The 14693-nt window shown below is 45.1% G+C and overlaps 1 protein-coding gene across 1 annotated transcript; it reads left to right on the top strand.

Annotated features, from left to right (window-relative positions):
* Positions 1-8908: 8908 nt before the first annotated feature.
* On the top strand, positions 8909-13208 carry ankrd53 (ankyrin repeat domain 53; the record flags this gene model as incomplete). Its single annotated transcript, XM_080547745.1, has 7 exons — positions 8909-8967; positions 9698-9875; positions 10638-10729; positions 10997-11104; positions 11425-11589; positions 12171-12291; positions 12606-13208. 7 exons carry the CDS (start codon positions 8909-8911, stop codon positions 13206-13208), a joined length of 1326 nt encoding a protein of 441 aa, XP_080403871.1.
* Positions 13209-14693: the final 1485 nt, after the last annotated feature.

Genomic DNA, 14693 nt, shown 5'->3' with positions numbered 1-14693 from the left:
AACCTCAATCAACTTCCAAACAAATTCAAGCTGACCTGCAGACACATAGACATAAAAAAGCCAGACTGGAGTTTGCCAAAACGTACCTGGGCCGCAATGTAGGGACCAGTGAGCTGGATCTCCGTCAGGGGTCATGGGTCATCCAGCAGGACAATGACAAAGCACACTTCAAAAAGCACCCAGAAATGTTTTAAGACAAAGCGCTGGAGAGTTCTGAAGTGGCCAGAAATGAGTCCAGATCTAAATCCCATAGAACACCTGTGGCGCGATCTCAAAACAGCAGTTGGGAGAAGGAACCCTTCAAATGTGAGAGACCTGGAGCAGTTGGCAAAAGAAGAGTGGTCCAAAATTCCAGTAGAGTTGTGTAAGAGAAACTCATTCATGGTCACAGGAAGTGATTGATTTCAGTTATTTTTTCCAAGTTTGTCCAATAATTTTGTCCAGTCCATGTTTAGAATTCTGTGTGGAATATCCAATTTCGCTTTTTTTCCCTGCTCCCTGCTTTTTTTGTGTTGTTCCAATGCAAACAAAAGAAATAAACATGTGAATACCAAAGAATACATTTCTTCTGGGCGAAGTGATGCATTATCTGACAGAAGTGCAGGGATGCCAACATTTCTGGCCATGACTGTACGGTCTGTTACCATAATAAAGCATATTATGCTTTTGTGTGCATGTTTATCTTACACGAGATTGCACACTGTATCATTGTAAATGGAAACATGACTTTATAACGGTGGCAATGTATGCGCATCTGCCACATCATATTTCTGCCCCACATGTATGTGAATGTGTAGCTACATACTGTAAAACAGTTCAGTATGGCTCAGCATTTTCATCTAAAGATGGCAGAGGAGGAGACCCATGCATGCCATATCCAATCACATCTCACGTCTCTCTGATGTTGCCCTCTGCTCCTATATCCCTCCACCAATCAGAGTTCTTCCGACCACCACCCCAGTGAGGACGGATGGTCCCCTGGCCCTGAGGCCATAGGCCAGGGTGACAGGCCAGGGCAGGGTGACAGTCCTCTCTCTGGCCTCTCTCTGCCTGCACCAGGGGGGGCGCTGGAGGCGCCGAGGGACACAGCAGTGACTCAGCCATGCTAGGGTGACTCAGGGGGGGACATGCCTGCATCATACGCTGCTGACCTTTGACCTTTGTATGAGTTACAGATCACTCATGACCTTTACCAGGCCCTGACATCTGCCTGTGGATGGAATGGGCGGCTGTGGCGCAGGAGGTAGAGGAGCTGCTGTCTAATGATCGCAAGGTTGGCAGATTGGTTCGTTGGCAGAGCGGTTCGAGCCCCGGCTGTCCACATGTCGAAGTGTCCTTGGGCAAGACACTGAACCCCAAATTGCTCCCAGTGAGCGGGCCGGCCGGCGCCTTGCATGGTAGCTTGCCACCATTGGTGTGTGAATGGGTGAATGAGAGGCCGTTGTAAAGCGCTTTGGATAAAGGCGCTATATAAGTGCAGTCCATTTATGGAATCAAACTGTTTACGAAAAGGTTTCCATGAAAAGTACAGTAGAGAGTGTACAGCATCGTTCCTGTGGTGGTGGTGCATGTGTGTGTGGTGACACACCCTTTTTTAATTGAAGGAGCACGTAAATCCCCAAAAATTGCCTTTGAAAATGAATGACGCTCAAAGATTCGTGATATTGAGAAACCCTTTCACAGCTGTCACTCTTAGAATGCTCCATATTCTGGGAAGAGCTCCCCATGAATTATTAAAGGGGATAATTAGGTGGATGAGGTGGTTGTATCCTCTCGAGATGCAGACACTGCCAGACCTGCCAGACCATGGCCTTTTAGGAAGGGGATCACCCCCCACAGTCTGGAGACTGGCCCCAGCTGGAGACGGACATGTAGTTGGTTTTGGCTCCCATTCCCCCCTCAGGCTCAATATTCAAACGCTCTCCCCCCACCCCACCCCCTGTGGTTAAGCATTTAGGCAGGAAGGGAGTGGGTACATGCGTATACCTCCTGCCTGCCTTCCAACCCATAGGATCATCTACTCAGAATATTAATTTTGTAAGTAAAAAACCCCAAAATAAATGTTGTATTAGGATACATTAGGATGCATGTTAAAACAAACTACTTATACTAACCTTTTAGTATCAGCCAAATACCTCAGCAGTGGTATATTTACTATCCTTCTGGTAACACCGTGGATTTAGGGTTTAACTGACACCATAATATTTATGAGTGGAATGTGGTTGGTTAATCTTCATGGGGTCTAAGTGCAGAAGACAATGGTTGGTCCTGAAGCCTTTGTGTTGTGGTAGGCTTGTCCTGGTTGTATGGGCATTTGAAGCATGCTTTTCTGTATCACAGGCATTATGCACATTATGAAAACAATGAGTTTTTATTTGTGTATTCTGTGATGCCCTCTCCGTGAACTGTTGAAGCCAATGCTCTGTGACCTGGAAGGACCAGGCCACTCACCAAGGTCATGGTGTCTGCATTCACTTTCACACTCTCAGACCATAACAGTTATTATCTGTGTGTGTGTGTGTGTGTGTGTGTGTGTGTGTGTGTGTGTGTGTATTTGTATGAGAGAGAGAGAGAGGGAGAGAGAGAGAGAGAGAGAGAGAGAGAGAGAGAGAGAGAGAGAGAGAGAGAGAGAGAGAGAGAGAGAGAGAGAGAGAGAGAGAGAGATAGTGGTTATATGGTGGACATGTTCCCCTGTGGGGGATTCCTTGGCAAAGATACACTACATAGAGAACATTTGGCTGTGACCTCTGAATATGCATACACATACAGTATATAATACACACACACACACACACACACACACACACACACACACACACACACACAGATTCTCTCTCTCTCTCTCTCTCTCTCTCTGACTGTTGGTAGAGCTGATGAGTGTCTTGAGGCAGTTTGGGGATTTTGTTTCCACTACATGTCGCTCAACTATCAGTTTAACTACATTTCGCTGCAGTTTGCTGACAGTTAAACAACATTTACATTGTCATGTTTTCAGTATTAACTACTTTTTTGCCAGCAGTTTAGTGAGCTTCTGTCACTATTCACAAAACACTCCCCCCCCCCAAAAAAAAAAAAACGCCCCAAAAATCTTTAGTTTGACAAACTATAGCTCCAGATCACTGAAGAGAGCCACGCAGGATTGTGTCTGACCTCTCACATCCAGCTCACAGCTTGTTTACATGACTCCCTTCTGGACAGCGGTACAGGGCCACCAGGTCAAAAACATCAAGACACTTGAACAGTTTTTTCCCCAAAGCCACAGCCCTTCTCAATAATTGCTGATCATTGTACCTTGCACTTTACATGTTCTTGCACTTAGTTGTACAGTATGTATTCATAATATCCACTCATATTGGCACTGTATATTTTGTCTTGAGTATTGTTTTGTTGTCGTCTTGTTGTTGTATGTACTGTAGCTTGTTTAGTATGGTTGAATACCAAATCATGTTCCTAGTGCACTGCACATGGCGAATAAAGTTGAATTGAATTGAATTGTATATTTCTCTTATTTAGTTAAAGTATCTGCAGGCCGGTGAGATTAGACCGTGTGATGTCATAATGGTGGGTAGAACCCGACAGCGACCTGCCTTGGTGGTTTAACAGGACATCTGACAGACTGACAGAATAGCCTTCACACTCATCAGATCCGACATTATACATCACAGCAGGACTCAGGGGAGGTGGAACGACCCCACTCTCTGGTTGGACGCAACGGTGGTCCCACAAATAAACAACAGGAGACAGTTTTGCCATGAGCCAGTTGGAGCTCACCTGCGTGTCCGTCCCCTCAAGCACAAACCGGCTGGGCAATGTTGTGACACCAGTAACACCAGTGAGCATAAAGAGAGACTCAAATATCAGTGATCAAGTGGTCAACCTGCTCAACCATAACCAGTGTCAGTTTGGGATTACACAACACAACAGTACCTGAGATATTTGGTTGAGACTGCAATCAGATCAAGTCAATCAATCAATCAATCAATCAATCAATCAGAGTCAGGCATACTTGTTATAATGTTATCATGGCTGGCTCTCTCTCTGCCTCCTGACCTGTACTGCCTCTCTCTACTCCATGGCACAATAGATGTGGCCGCCGGTTGGCCATCGACCTGTAAGACTATTGGAGGAGGAGGAGTCTCTCGTTGTTGCGTGCCACTCATCTGGGGACAGGGACTGACATGTCATGTATGGGGAGGGCACGGCCACCTGTCATTTCAAGGAAACGTCTCCTTCTCCACTTCACCTCTCTGTTTTTACCCTCTGAGCGATAACCTCTCTCTCTCACGCTCTCTCACTCTCTCCCTCCCGCTCTCGCTCACCACTCCCTCACTCTCTCCCTCACTCTCTCCCTCTCTCTCTCTCTCTCTCTCTCTGTCCCTCTCTCTCTCTCTCTCTCTCTCTGTCTCTCTCTCTCTGTCTCTCTCTCTGTCTCTCTCTCTCTCTCTCTCTCTGTCTCTCTCTCTCTCTCCCTCTCTCTCTCACTCTCTCACTCTCTCTCTCACACTCTCTCCCTCTCTCTCTCTCTCTCTCTCTCTCTCTCTCTCTCCCTCCTCACGCTCTCTCTCTCTCACTCTCTCACTCTCTCACTCTCTCTCTCTCTCTCTGTCTCTCTCTCTCTGTCTCTCTCTCTGTCTCTCTCTCTCTCTCTGTCTCTCTCTCTCCCTCTCTCTCTCTCTCTTTCTCTCTCTCTCTCTCTGTCTCTCTCTCTCTGTCTCTCTCTCTGTCTCTCTCTCTCTCTCTCTGTCTCTCTCTCTCTCTGTCTCTCTCTCTCCCTCACGCTCTCGCTCACCACTCCCTTTCTCATCCATACTATCACATTTTAGTCTTCATCCAATCTAGGCCTGCTCTCTCTCCCTCTCTCTTCCTTTCTTTTACTATCTTATTCGCTCTTTTGCTCTCTCTCTCTCTCTCCATCCTCCTCTTGCTATCTCCCTCCTCTCACCCTCTCTCAGACCTTTTCTACCTCTTCTTTTTTGTTCTTTCCCTCTCTCTCTCCATGTTTCTCCCTATCATTCCCGGCGTTCCAGCAGCTGAGGCAGACAGGGAGCTGCCTGCCGGAGTGGAGAGCGTTGGAGTTGGAGTGTGTGGTGGAGGAACGTCCCACAGGGATGTCACGGATGAGAGAGCAGAGGGCCAAACAGATGGGATGTTTATCCTAGGCTGAGGAGAAGACGCATCAAAGATGCATCTTATAGGACCGCTAGCAGGGACCTGCACTTCACTTCTCCTTCTCTCTCACGCCTCATGTTGAATACACACACACACCACTGACGTTTAGAGGTACTAGAGACTATGAGCCTGCGAATGTGAAATGATAGCTACATTTCGGTTGGAGGAAAAAACAGATAATCTGGTACTGACCCCCGGTGTGGACTTGGATTAGGATCACCGACGGTTAAACATTTTTTTTAGATGAAATATTTCGGTTTGTAAAGCGTCTTTGAAAAGTGTCTAGAAAAGCGCTATATAAGTCTAATAGTATTATTATTATTCAATATTAAATTGCATATTGGCTCGAGACATAATCAGAACAGAATGTAATATCATGCGTTTTGTTCCAATATGCATGCACAGTAGATTACAGTACAAGCTGCATAATACAAAACTAACGTTTCACACTTAGATGTCCGGTACATGTTCTCTAAGGTGTACACAACACAAGCATCAGAGAATGTCTGATTCTAACATCTCCTTTCCCAGTCCTTCATCTGCCTCGCTGGCAGCATGTGAGATGGTACACGCGGCACGCCATTGACAATGACAATGTCGTCCTCTGCCCCTCCCCTCCCTGTTATCCCCTGCCCTCTTCCCCCACCCACTCCTCTCACCTCCCTCAACCCTCTCGCCCCCCACAACCCCCGCCCTCCCCCCCCGCCCTGGTACAGTGCAGTGCGTGCAGGGAGGCTGAGGGAGGTCACTGTGCGGTCACTGCGCAAAGCCTGGTCGCATTGTGACTCCGAGCTGCACAATGTGCCAGGATGCATTAACACACTGCCGCCTGGCTGAGCATGGAAGATAGAGAGAGAGAGACAGAGCGAGCGAGATAGAGAGAAAGAGAGAGAGAGAGTGAGATAAGAGAGGAGCGATAGAGAAAGAGAGAGAGAGAGAGAGGAGAGGAGGAGGAATGGAGGGAGGAGGGCATCAGCGCACTTACACTAACATAGCTCAGAGGCCCCCGAGGCGTGGGGTCCTCACGAGGTGCCTCATCAAATATGAAGGAGCTCGGAGGGGTTGTGTGGCTCTTTTGGCCTCTCCTTCTCATCTCTCTCTCTCTCTCTCTCCCTCTTTCTCTCTCTCTTCATCTCTGTCCTTTTTTAGCTCTCACTCTGACATCAGTGCAATGACATCCTTAGGCGTGTGGCCCCAGCTTTTACCTATCGCTATTATGAGAGGATACTTACACTTACACTAATACTGCAACACTGGCTTTGTGTCTCTCAAATGTACCAGCCTGCGAGCGAGAGGAGCGTAGCGTTTGTTTGTTTGTTGTGTGTTGATAGGACATGTTTGCACTAAACCTGACTGAACTATTTGCCAGAATGTTGAACTTGAGTGACCATTAGTTCCATCCTCTGAAAGCTCATCTGAAGCTCCACCCTCAACTTTACCACTCTGGCTATGATTGGATTAGAAGGGGGAGCCAATGGGAGACCAACACAGCTAGCGACCTAGAGCCAACCCAAGCTGCGAGGACATGAGCTCATTTTCATTCATGCCTTAAGCAGGCTTCTACAGCTCTGATCCTCCTGTTGCTGTACCAGCCTAATGCTGTTGCCTCTCTGCAGAGAGAGACCCAGGCTCAGGGCCCGCATGGCTGCTGTAGAGAAGGAGGCTGGGAAGGTTTGGGCACAAACACGCTTAAAAATATACATGCATTAGCACACACACATACAAATATACATGCATTAGCACCCATACATACAAATATACGTGCATTAGCACACACACATGCAAATATACGTGCATTAGCACACACATACTAATATATGTTACGGTACATGTGGGAATACGGTACATGTGGGAAAACTAGGGTTAGGGTTAGGTGCTAGGGTGCTACGGTTAGGGTTAGGGTTAGGATTAGGGTTAGGGTTAGACTTGTCAGTATGTACCAAGTCGACGTAGCACCTAACCCTAACCCTAGTTTTCCCACATGTACCGTATTCCCACATGTACCGTAACATATGCATTAGCACACACACATACAAATATACGTGCATTAGCACACACGCATAGAAATATATGTGCATTAGCACACAGACATAAACAAGCATATACACACACACACACACACACAGGGTCTGTCCACTGTTGCCAAGAGCAAACATGACACGGAACTGCCCTACAGGGCTCGACACGACCTCACCATGTGACCAAGGACAAGGCAGGGAGATGAAGTCACTGAGCCTGGGGGTATTTCAGGGGTGAGGCTGAGAGCAAAGCCACTGATACACACTTGACCTCCAACATCTAAGCAGATGACCTTGTACACATCTCTGTCTGAACTACCCTACGGAACCCTCGGAACCCTCGGAACTCTCTAGAGTCTAAACTACCACATAACGGAGCCTGTAGTAAGTAGTAAATACATAAACCAAGGCACTCAAAACAGGCAGGTCAGTTTGTGCAGCTGTCTTTTTCAGGTAACGTTAGAAACAATTAAGTTTCACATACAATGTATTGGTATTGCCATGATTAATGACACATAGTTTTCCAAAGCATTGACACATTGAACCCATCTCTCAGTCTCCCAGTTCAGAAAAAGTTCAAACGATCAATATCAATGATCAGATCAGAGGAGGCCCCGTTCTCCACTGATGAGCTCATTGATCAGATAGACCGAGAGAGAGATTGAGAAGACAACATATGATAGAGAGAAATCAGTTGCGTTCACAACATTCTCAGCAGGTCCGAGCATGGCATGGGCCTCCAGGGCTGGTTCAATATGGTATTGACCTGTTTTACACTCCGCCTGAACGCTCGAACCCACTGCCCTGTCAATGCTGCCTCCCCTGGCCTTTATTCTAGAACACAGGGGGTTATCGGTTCTGTGGAAGTATCCATGTCCCCGATGCCATGAGCCACACTTTGGTACTGACTGAACTGTTAAAATGGCTCTGATTGACCTGTGCACATACTGTACATACAAACCAACCAGTAAATGAGTAATTAGCCAAATATAAATGGAGCAGCATATGAAATACAGAATGTGTATAGGCTATCCCATCAAGAAGCCTAATTACTTAAACATCAAATGTGCTTGCTGCTGTACAATAATAATGAAAAGAAGGATTAAAGCTTTATTTATCATACACACTTTCTTTTTAGCTTAGGAGTGTAGCTCTGTCACAATTAGACCACCTTGCTTGACAGGAAAACGGATTGTTTTGGTACAGAATTAAGCTATGTTTAAATGAAACACCATTAAAATTAAATGTCCTTCATGAAAAAAACCTAGAGGTTTTCATGCTCCTTTGTTGGCCAGACTCCTGGGTGCCCCAGAGGGATGTTGTAGCCACGCCCCTAAGCACTTTGCCTTTGATTCAACAGCAGTTACAATTAACATCATTTATTTGCTCTCCTCACTGGACAACGATAGGCTTATAGGAAAAGAGTCTGTCTGCATTCTTGGGACAGAAATGTGCGCTTTAGAACAAAAAAAAGGGAGTTTACAATGACAACCATTCATTTTGGACACTCAGGCTGTTTTTACAAGGACTTTACCTTTTAACAAGTAAGTGTTCAGACTTTGATTTTATTTTAGACTAGGTTAATTTTAAACACTGAAGTTAATTCAGTCATTCCATCAGAGCTGATCTGATTTATTTTTATATTTATTTATTTTTTGGGTGTTTGCGCGTAATTTGCGTAAAAGATAAATTGAGTGCTACGGAATGTTACCATAGCAACCATGGAACACATCAACAAACGCGCGGAGTTTATCGAGCTCAGAGAGATGGCGGGTGTATGGTAAAGTTGAATCCTAACGTAACAGTACTACCTTTTAAAAACGCGTGCTTGCTATTTATTATGTGCTGATTAAACTTGAACTGACTGTAAAACAACCGTAGGGCTGGCTATTCATAAATGTTTTATTGTCTGTGAGACTGTTTATTATCAGAGCAGTTGTTGGTGGCCATAGAGGCATGATGTTGTTTTCAGAAGTGTTTGCGCAAATTGCCTAAATACCCGGGAGGGAAAGTTCATCCGTAGTTATCCTTTAGTTATTCAGCCTTATAATATTTTATTACATTTGCACAACAGAACAATCAGGCACAGCACAGGTATTGTCAAAGTTACCAAACAAAACAAAAACAATGGTTAGCATACATGGGTTGCATTAGACTAGTACACTGCATGACACATCATGAAAAAAAAATCTATAAAATCTATAAGAAGTCTATTGATAAAGTCTATAGTAGTCTGTAAATCTTTACCTTTTCTTTTGACTGTTTTCCCCTGCTTTTATATTCATTCTATGCTTGTATATGTTTGTATATTCACTTGATGTTCTTATTCCTGTTGTAAAGCACTTTGAGCTGCATTTCATGAAAGGTGCTATATAAATAAAGCTTTACTTACTTACTTACTTACATCAGACACAACAGAATCACGTCAAAGGCAAAGAGACAACTAACTATTATCAGACTGGTTTAGCAGCACTTCTTGACTTCAATGATTTCGTTTTTTCTTCCACTAGTAAATCTGGAGATGGAGATGGAGCCCGGGTGGTGCAGAGGGTGTGCAGGGGGCAGAGAGAGAGGGCTCCCCGTCCCCCGGCCAACGACACCTTCCAGGCGGCAGCCTCAGGGGACCGCGCCTGGCTCAGTCTCAGCCTGAAGAAGGCACAGGTGTCCCCAATGCAGCCGGACAAACAGGTGAGCACTTGACTTAGGTGACACAGGTGTGGACTTATTATCATGGGCAAAAAGAGCCGCCTTGGTATAACAGCAGGCTGTCATGACACATCATTTCAATTAGGCTACTACTCTTAACATATTACAGGGCTCCCAGCCTCCCACGGGTCCTTGAAATCCTTGAAAGTTGTTTGTGAATTTGAGAAAAATAAATCAAGGTCTTAAAAAAGTTTTTGAAAATAGACATGGGTCATTGTAAGTGCTTGAATTCCTCTCTCTCTCTCTCTCTCTCTCTCTCTCTCTCTCTCTCTCTCTCTAAAAAAATAAAAATATATAGGCTACTAGTCAACTAGTAAATAAGTCTCTGTATTGCTTAACTTTACACATTATTTCACAATGTATTGTGTTAATGTGCTGTGGTAGAGAAGGCAAGAGACCATCTAGTGTTCACACATTCAAGCCTCTCTTTTTAATTGTTGTCTGTGAGCGGATAGTTCCTCCTATTATATAAATTCTCATCTAGGTCTGTCTCAAACTATGCTTTGTGTGTTGGGTCCTTGAATTTGAGGGAATTGAGTCTTGAAAGTCCTTGAAAGGTGCTTGAATGTGATGTTTCAGAAGGTGTGGGAACCCTGTAATATGTTGCTTATATGTTATATCCAGTCCTTAAAATCTACACAAGTGCTCATGAATTAGCATCTAGGGGGTTGTTTGGGCAGCAGTCCTCAGCAATAAACTGTGCATGTGTGTGTGTGTGTGTGTGTGTGTGTGTGTCTACGTCAGGGACTAACAGTGCTCCATATGGCCGGTCTTAATGGACGGTTGGACTGTATGAAGCTGCTGTTGGAGTCTGGGGCTGTGGACGTGAACGCCAGGTGCGTGCGTTTTCCTTCCGTGCACCAACTCTCTGGAACCGTCTTCCATTGGACATCAGACAGGCAGAATCAGTGAAAGTGTTCAAAACTAAGTTAAAGACCCACCTGTTTTCTGTTGTCTATATGTCATAGCCTGTGTATTTGTGCTGTGAAATTATGTGTTTTTAAATTGAAATAGTTGTTTTAAATTGTTTTAAACTGTTGCTTACCTATTGTAAAGCACTTTGATGTAAAGTGTTATACAAATAAAGTCATTATTATTATTAGGTGTCCACGGGGACGCAGACCCATCCACATGGTCCTCACTGCCCAGAGCCGGCCCCACAGCCACGCCTGTCTCCTCTTTCTGATGGAGTGCGGAGCCCAGCCCAATGTGTATGTGTATTTGCTCTTGCTCTTTCAGCACAATTTTACACCTCTATTTAACAGCTTTTCCAAGAATTGTCAGTAGTAGTAGTCATGAGTAGCCTGACGATTGTTCATCAGTCTGACAATGATGATGGCGATGAGTATGGTCGTAGTGTTGATGATGATGATGATGATTGTGGTAATAAGTATGGAGCAGACACTGGTGTGCGTCTTCAAGGATGTTTGTTGAACTCTGACTGTGCATGTCATGATGCACAGGTACAGTATGGTGTGTAATGTATTGTGTAATGTAAGTATATCATGTATTGATTATTAATTTCCACTAGTGCCACTGATGCTGGACTGACACCTCTGCACCTGGCTGCCACGGAGGGGCTGTGGGAGTGCACAGAGGAGCTGGTGCAGGCCGGTGCAGACATCAGCCTGCGGGACAGCAGAGGACACACACCTCTAGACCTGGCCCGGATCTGGTGCCACAGGAGGATCGCCAGGTAGGGTTCAAGGGTACTTTATTTGTCACATGCACAGAAATACAAAGTAAAACATGCAGTGAAATGAAATAGGACTAGACACTCAACACTGTACACTGTGCCAGAAAAGAAAGAGACAATAGTCTCTAGGGGTAGTGGTGGTCTAGTCTAGTGGATAGTGAGTTGGACTTGTGATCGGAAGGTTGTGAGTTCAAATCCCGCCTGAAGCCACACCACTACTAGCGTGCCCTTGGGTAAGGCACTTAGCCCTCAGTTACTCCAGGGGGAATGTCCCTGTAATTCGTAATTGTAAGTCGCTTTGGATAAACGCGTCTGCTAAATGGCAAAATTAAAATTAATTAAAAGTAACAATAATAACAATAAAAGACACAGGACATAAGGGACATAAAGTGCTGAACAGGTAGGCTCTGAGATAGTTGTGTGGGCGTGTGTGTGTGTGGTGAGCTGTCTGGGTGTGTTGTGTTGTGTTATCCTATACAGAGGTGTGTGTGTGTGTGTGTGCGTTTACTCTGCTTATCCTATAGAGAGGAGGTGTAACATTTCTAGACTGTGTGTGTGATCATTATTTTGTGACCAACCAGGTTTCTGAAGGATTGCATGTGGCATGAAGACAAGAAGAGAGACGCAGGAAGACACAGGGCTCTGCAGACACTTCACCAGGGTCTGGTTGACCAGCACAGACGAGCCGAGGGAAGATTAAAGGTTTGTCTGTGTTTATTTATTCAAATGATTCAGCTGACAGGTGTCTTGGTGTTTGTCCCTGCACCAACAGCAGAGCTTCATCTCTTGTCTTGACCCCGAGCATGCAGGTTCAAACCACATCAGCACCAATTGGAAATTGTCCCAATGAAACATTCCTCAAAAGTAGCCTGATAAAATAGAATGTATAGGATGAAATAGAATGTATAGGATAAAATAGAATCTATAGAATACATTTCTATTGTCCATTGTGCAACGGAAATTCTTGGTTGTGTTTTGAACGTCCTCTTGTGCTAATTCATGTTAATTCATCTCAGGGAGCCAGACAGAAGTTAATGGAGGAGAAAGTCGCAGAGTGGTCTCAGAAGAAAGGCCTGCCGCTCCTCTGGACCCCCTCCAGGGCCACACGGAACCCGGCTCACCCCAAGTGCCTCTCCCCCGAGCAAGAGGGTGGACACGATCAGAGGAAGTGCAACCGCAAGTTGGCTCCACCACAGGCTCCACCACGGGAGGCATGGAACATTTCCCCCAACCCCAACAAGCCCCCGCCGGGCTCCATCGCCCGGCCACAGGGGGTGCGTATGAGCAGCCAGCCAGAGGAGAAGCCCACCCCTCCAGAACCAGACCTGCGGCACAGTGTCACTCTCTGGCGTGCCAATGACCGTACGGGCCGCCCCCCCCAGTACACCACCGAATGGGACGGCTCGCCTCGGCCGGTCCCCCCGCTGCCCTGGGACACTCTACAGAGGACGCTGTTCCCTGCCGCCTACCCCTCCAGGATGGCCTCCCCGTGCCAGTTCCTCCAGCCTAACTGTGTAATGGACCTGCCCCGCCGTGGCTGCACCCCAGGTCATAGCGCCTCCCCATGGACGGAGGTGGCCATGCATCTGGTTGAGGAGCTGGAGCCTGGACATTACTGAGGACTGCTGCCCCTAGCTAACAACCCTCCTAGCTAGCTGCTAATTCATGAGCACTTGTGTCGATTTTTTAGGACTGGATATATAACATATCGTGACGTTAGAATTATAAGGTTCTATCTCCATTTTTGTCAAAATTGAGTTTTTTACATAAAATGTTGTCATTTTTGAGTTGGTAATTCATAAAATACAAAGGTTCCATCTCACAGAACATAATGGAATGTAAAAACTTCTGAACTGCCCTAAACGGAGCTGCCCTTATAACTCACAATATAAGCAATATATTACAGGGTTCCCACACCTTCTGAAACATCAAATTCAAGCACCTTTCAAGGACTTTCAAGACTCAATTCCCTCAAATTCAAGGACCCAACAGGGCATAGATTGAGACAGATCTAGATGAGAATTTATATAATAGGAACCTCACAGACCGCTCACAGACAACAATTAAAGAGAGGCTTGAATGTGTGAACACTAGATGGTCTCTTGCCTTCTCTACCACAGCACAGCAAAACAATATATTGTGAAATATGTGTAAAGTTAAGCAATACAGAGTCTTATTTACTAGTTGACGAGCTAAGTAAAACATTTTTGAATATATAGATTTTTTTTGAGAGAGAGAGAGAGAGAGAGAGAGAGAGAGAGGGGAATTCAAGCACTTTCAATGACCCATGTCTATTTTCAAAAACGTTTAAGATCTTGATTTTTTTTCCTGCAAATTCACAAACTTTCAAGGATTTCAAGGACCCGTGGGAACCCTGATATTAACAGCTCCACATTGATCTTGCTGGGAAGTGACATGTTTGCCATGTTAGGTAAACCTTTCAAATACCTTTATGTGTACACATGTGCTTAGCAGTTGGGGGCAAGGGGTCTATTGGGGATTTGTTTGTGGTCCTCTGTGGCTCCAGTTGGTAGAGCATGGTGCTAACAATGCTTAGGTTGTGGGTTCGATTCCCGCTGGGAACATATATACTGAAACGTATGCACTCACTGCAATGTAAGTCGCTTAGGATAAAAGCGTCAGCTAAATGCCATACTTTACATATACATTAAAAGAGGATCACTGGTGCTGACCTTACCATTGTATGAGACAAAACATCATTGGAGGATAACTTAGTATAGAGAGCAGACTACACCCCAGGACAGGGCTCGTTTTCACAGTAGTAATACAGTATTATGATGATTAAAAGATTAGAGTTTTTAAATGTCATTTTTCATTCATTTTTTATTGTTTTATTAGTGTCATTATTACAGAATCTGTAAAAAGTCTGTCTAAATAATGGGTTAACAGTGTCAGTAACAGAAATTATGCAAGGCAGTCCTAACAAGGATTATTTAGCGTTGAGATAATTCAGGAAGACCGTTTGTACTGAAGTACTGTATATGAATGTACAGTATATGTTGTTAACACACAATAATTACTTTGTAAAGTTTCACTAATGTTAGTGAAGCACTAACCATGTTCCATTATCTTAGACCAATGTG

Source organism: Nansenia antarctica (genome assembly GCF_963989245.1).
Source record: "Nansenia antarctica genome assembly, chromosome: 17".
NCBI classification, from domain to species: Eukaryota; Metazoa; Chordata; class Actinopteri; order Argentiniformes; family Microstomatidae; genus Nansenia; species Nansenia antarctica.
The sequence above is the reverse complement of the archived record's forward strand: the minus strand, read 5'-3'. Positions and strand labels throughout refer to the sequence as shown.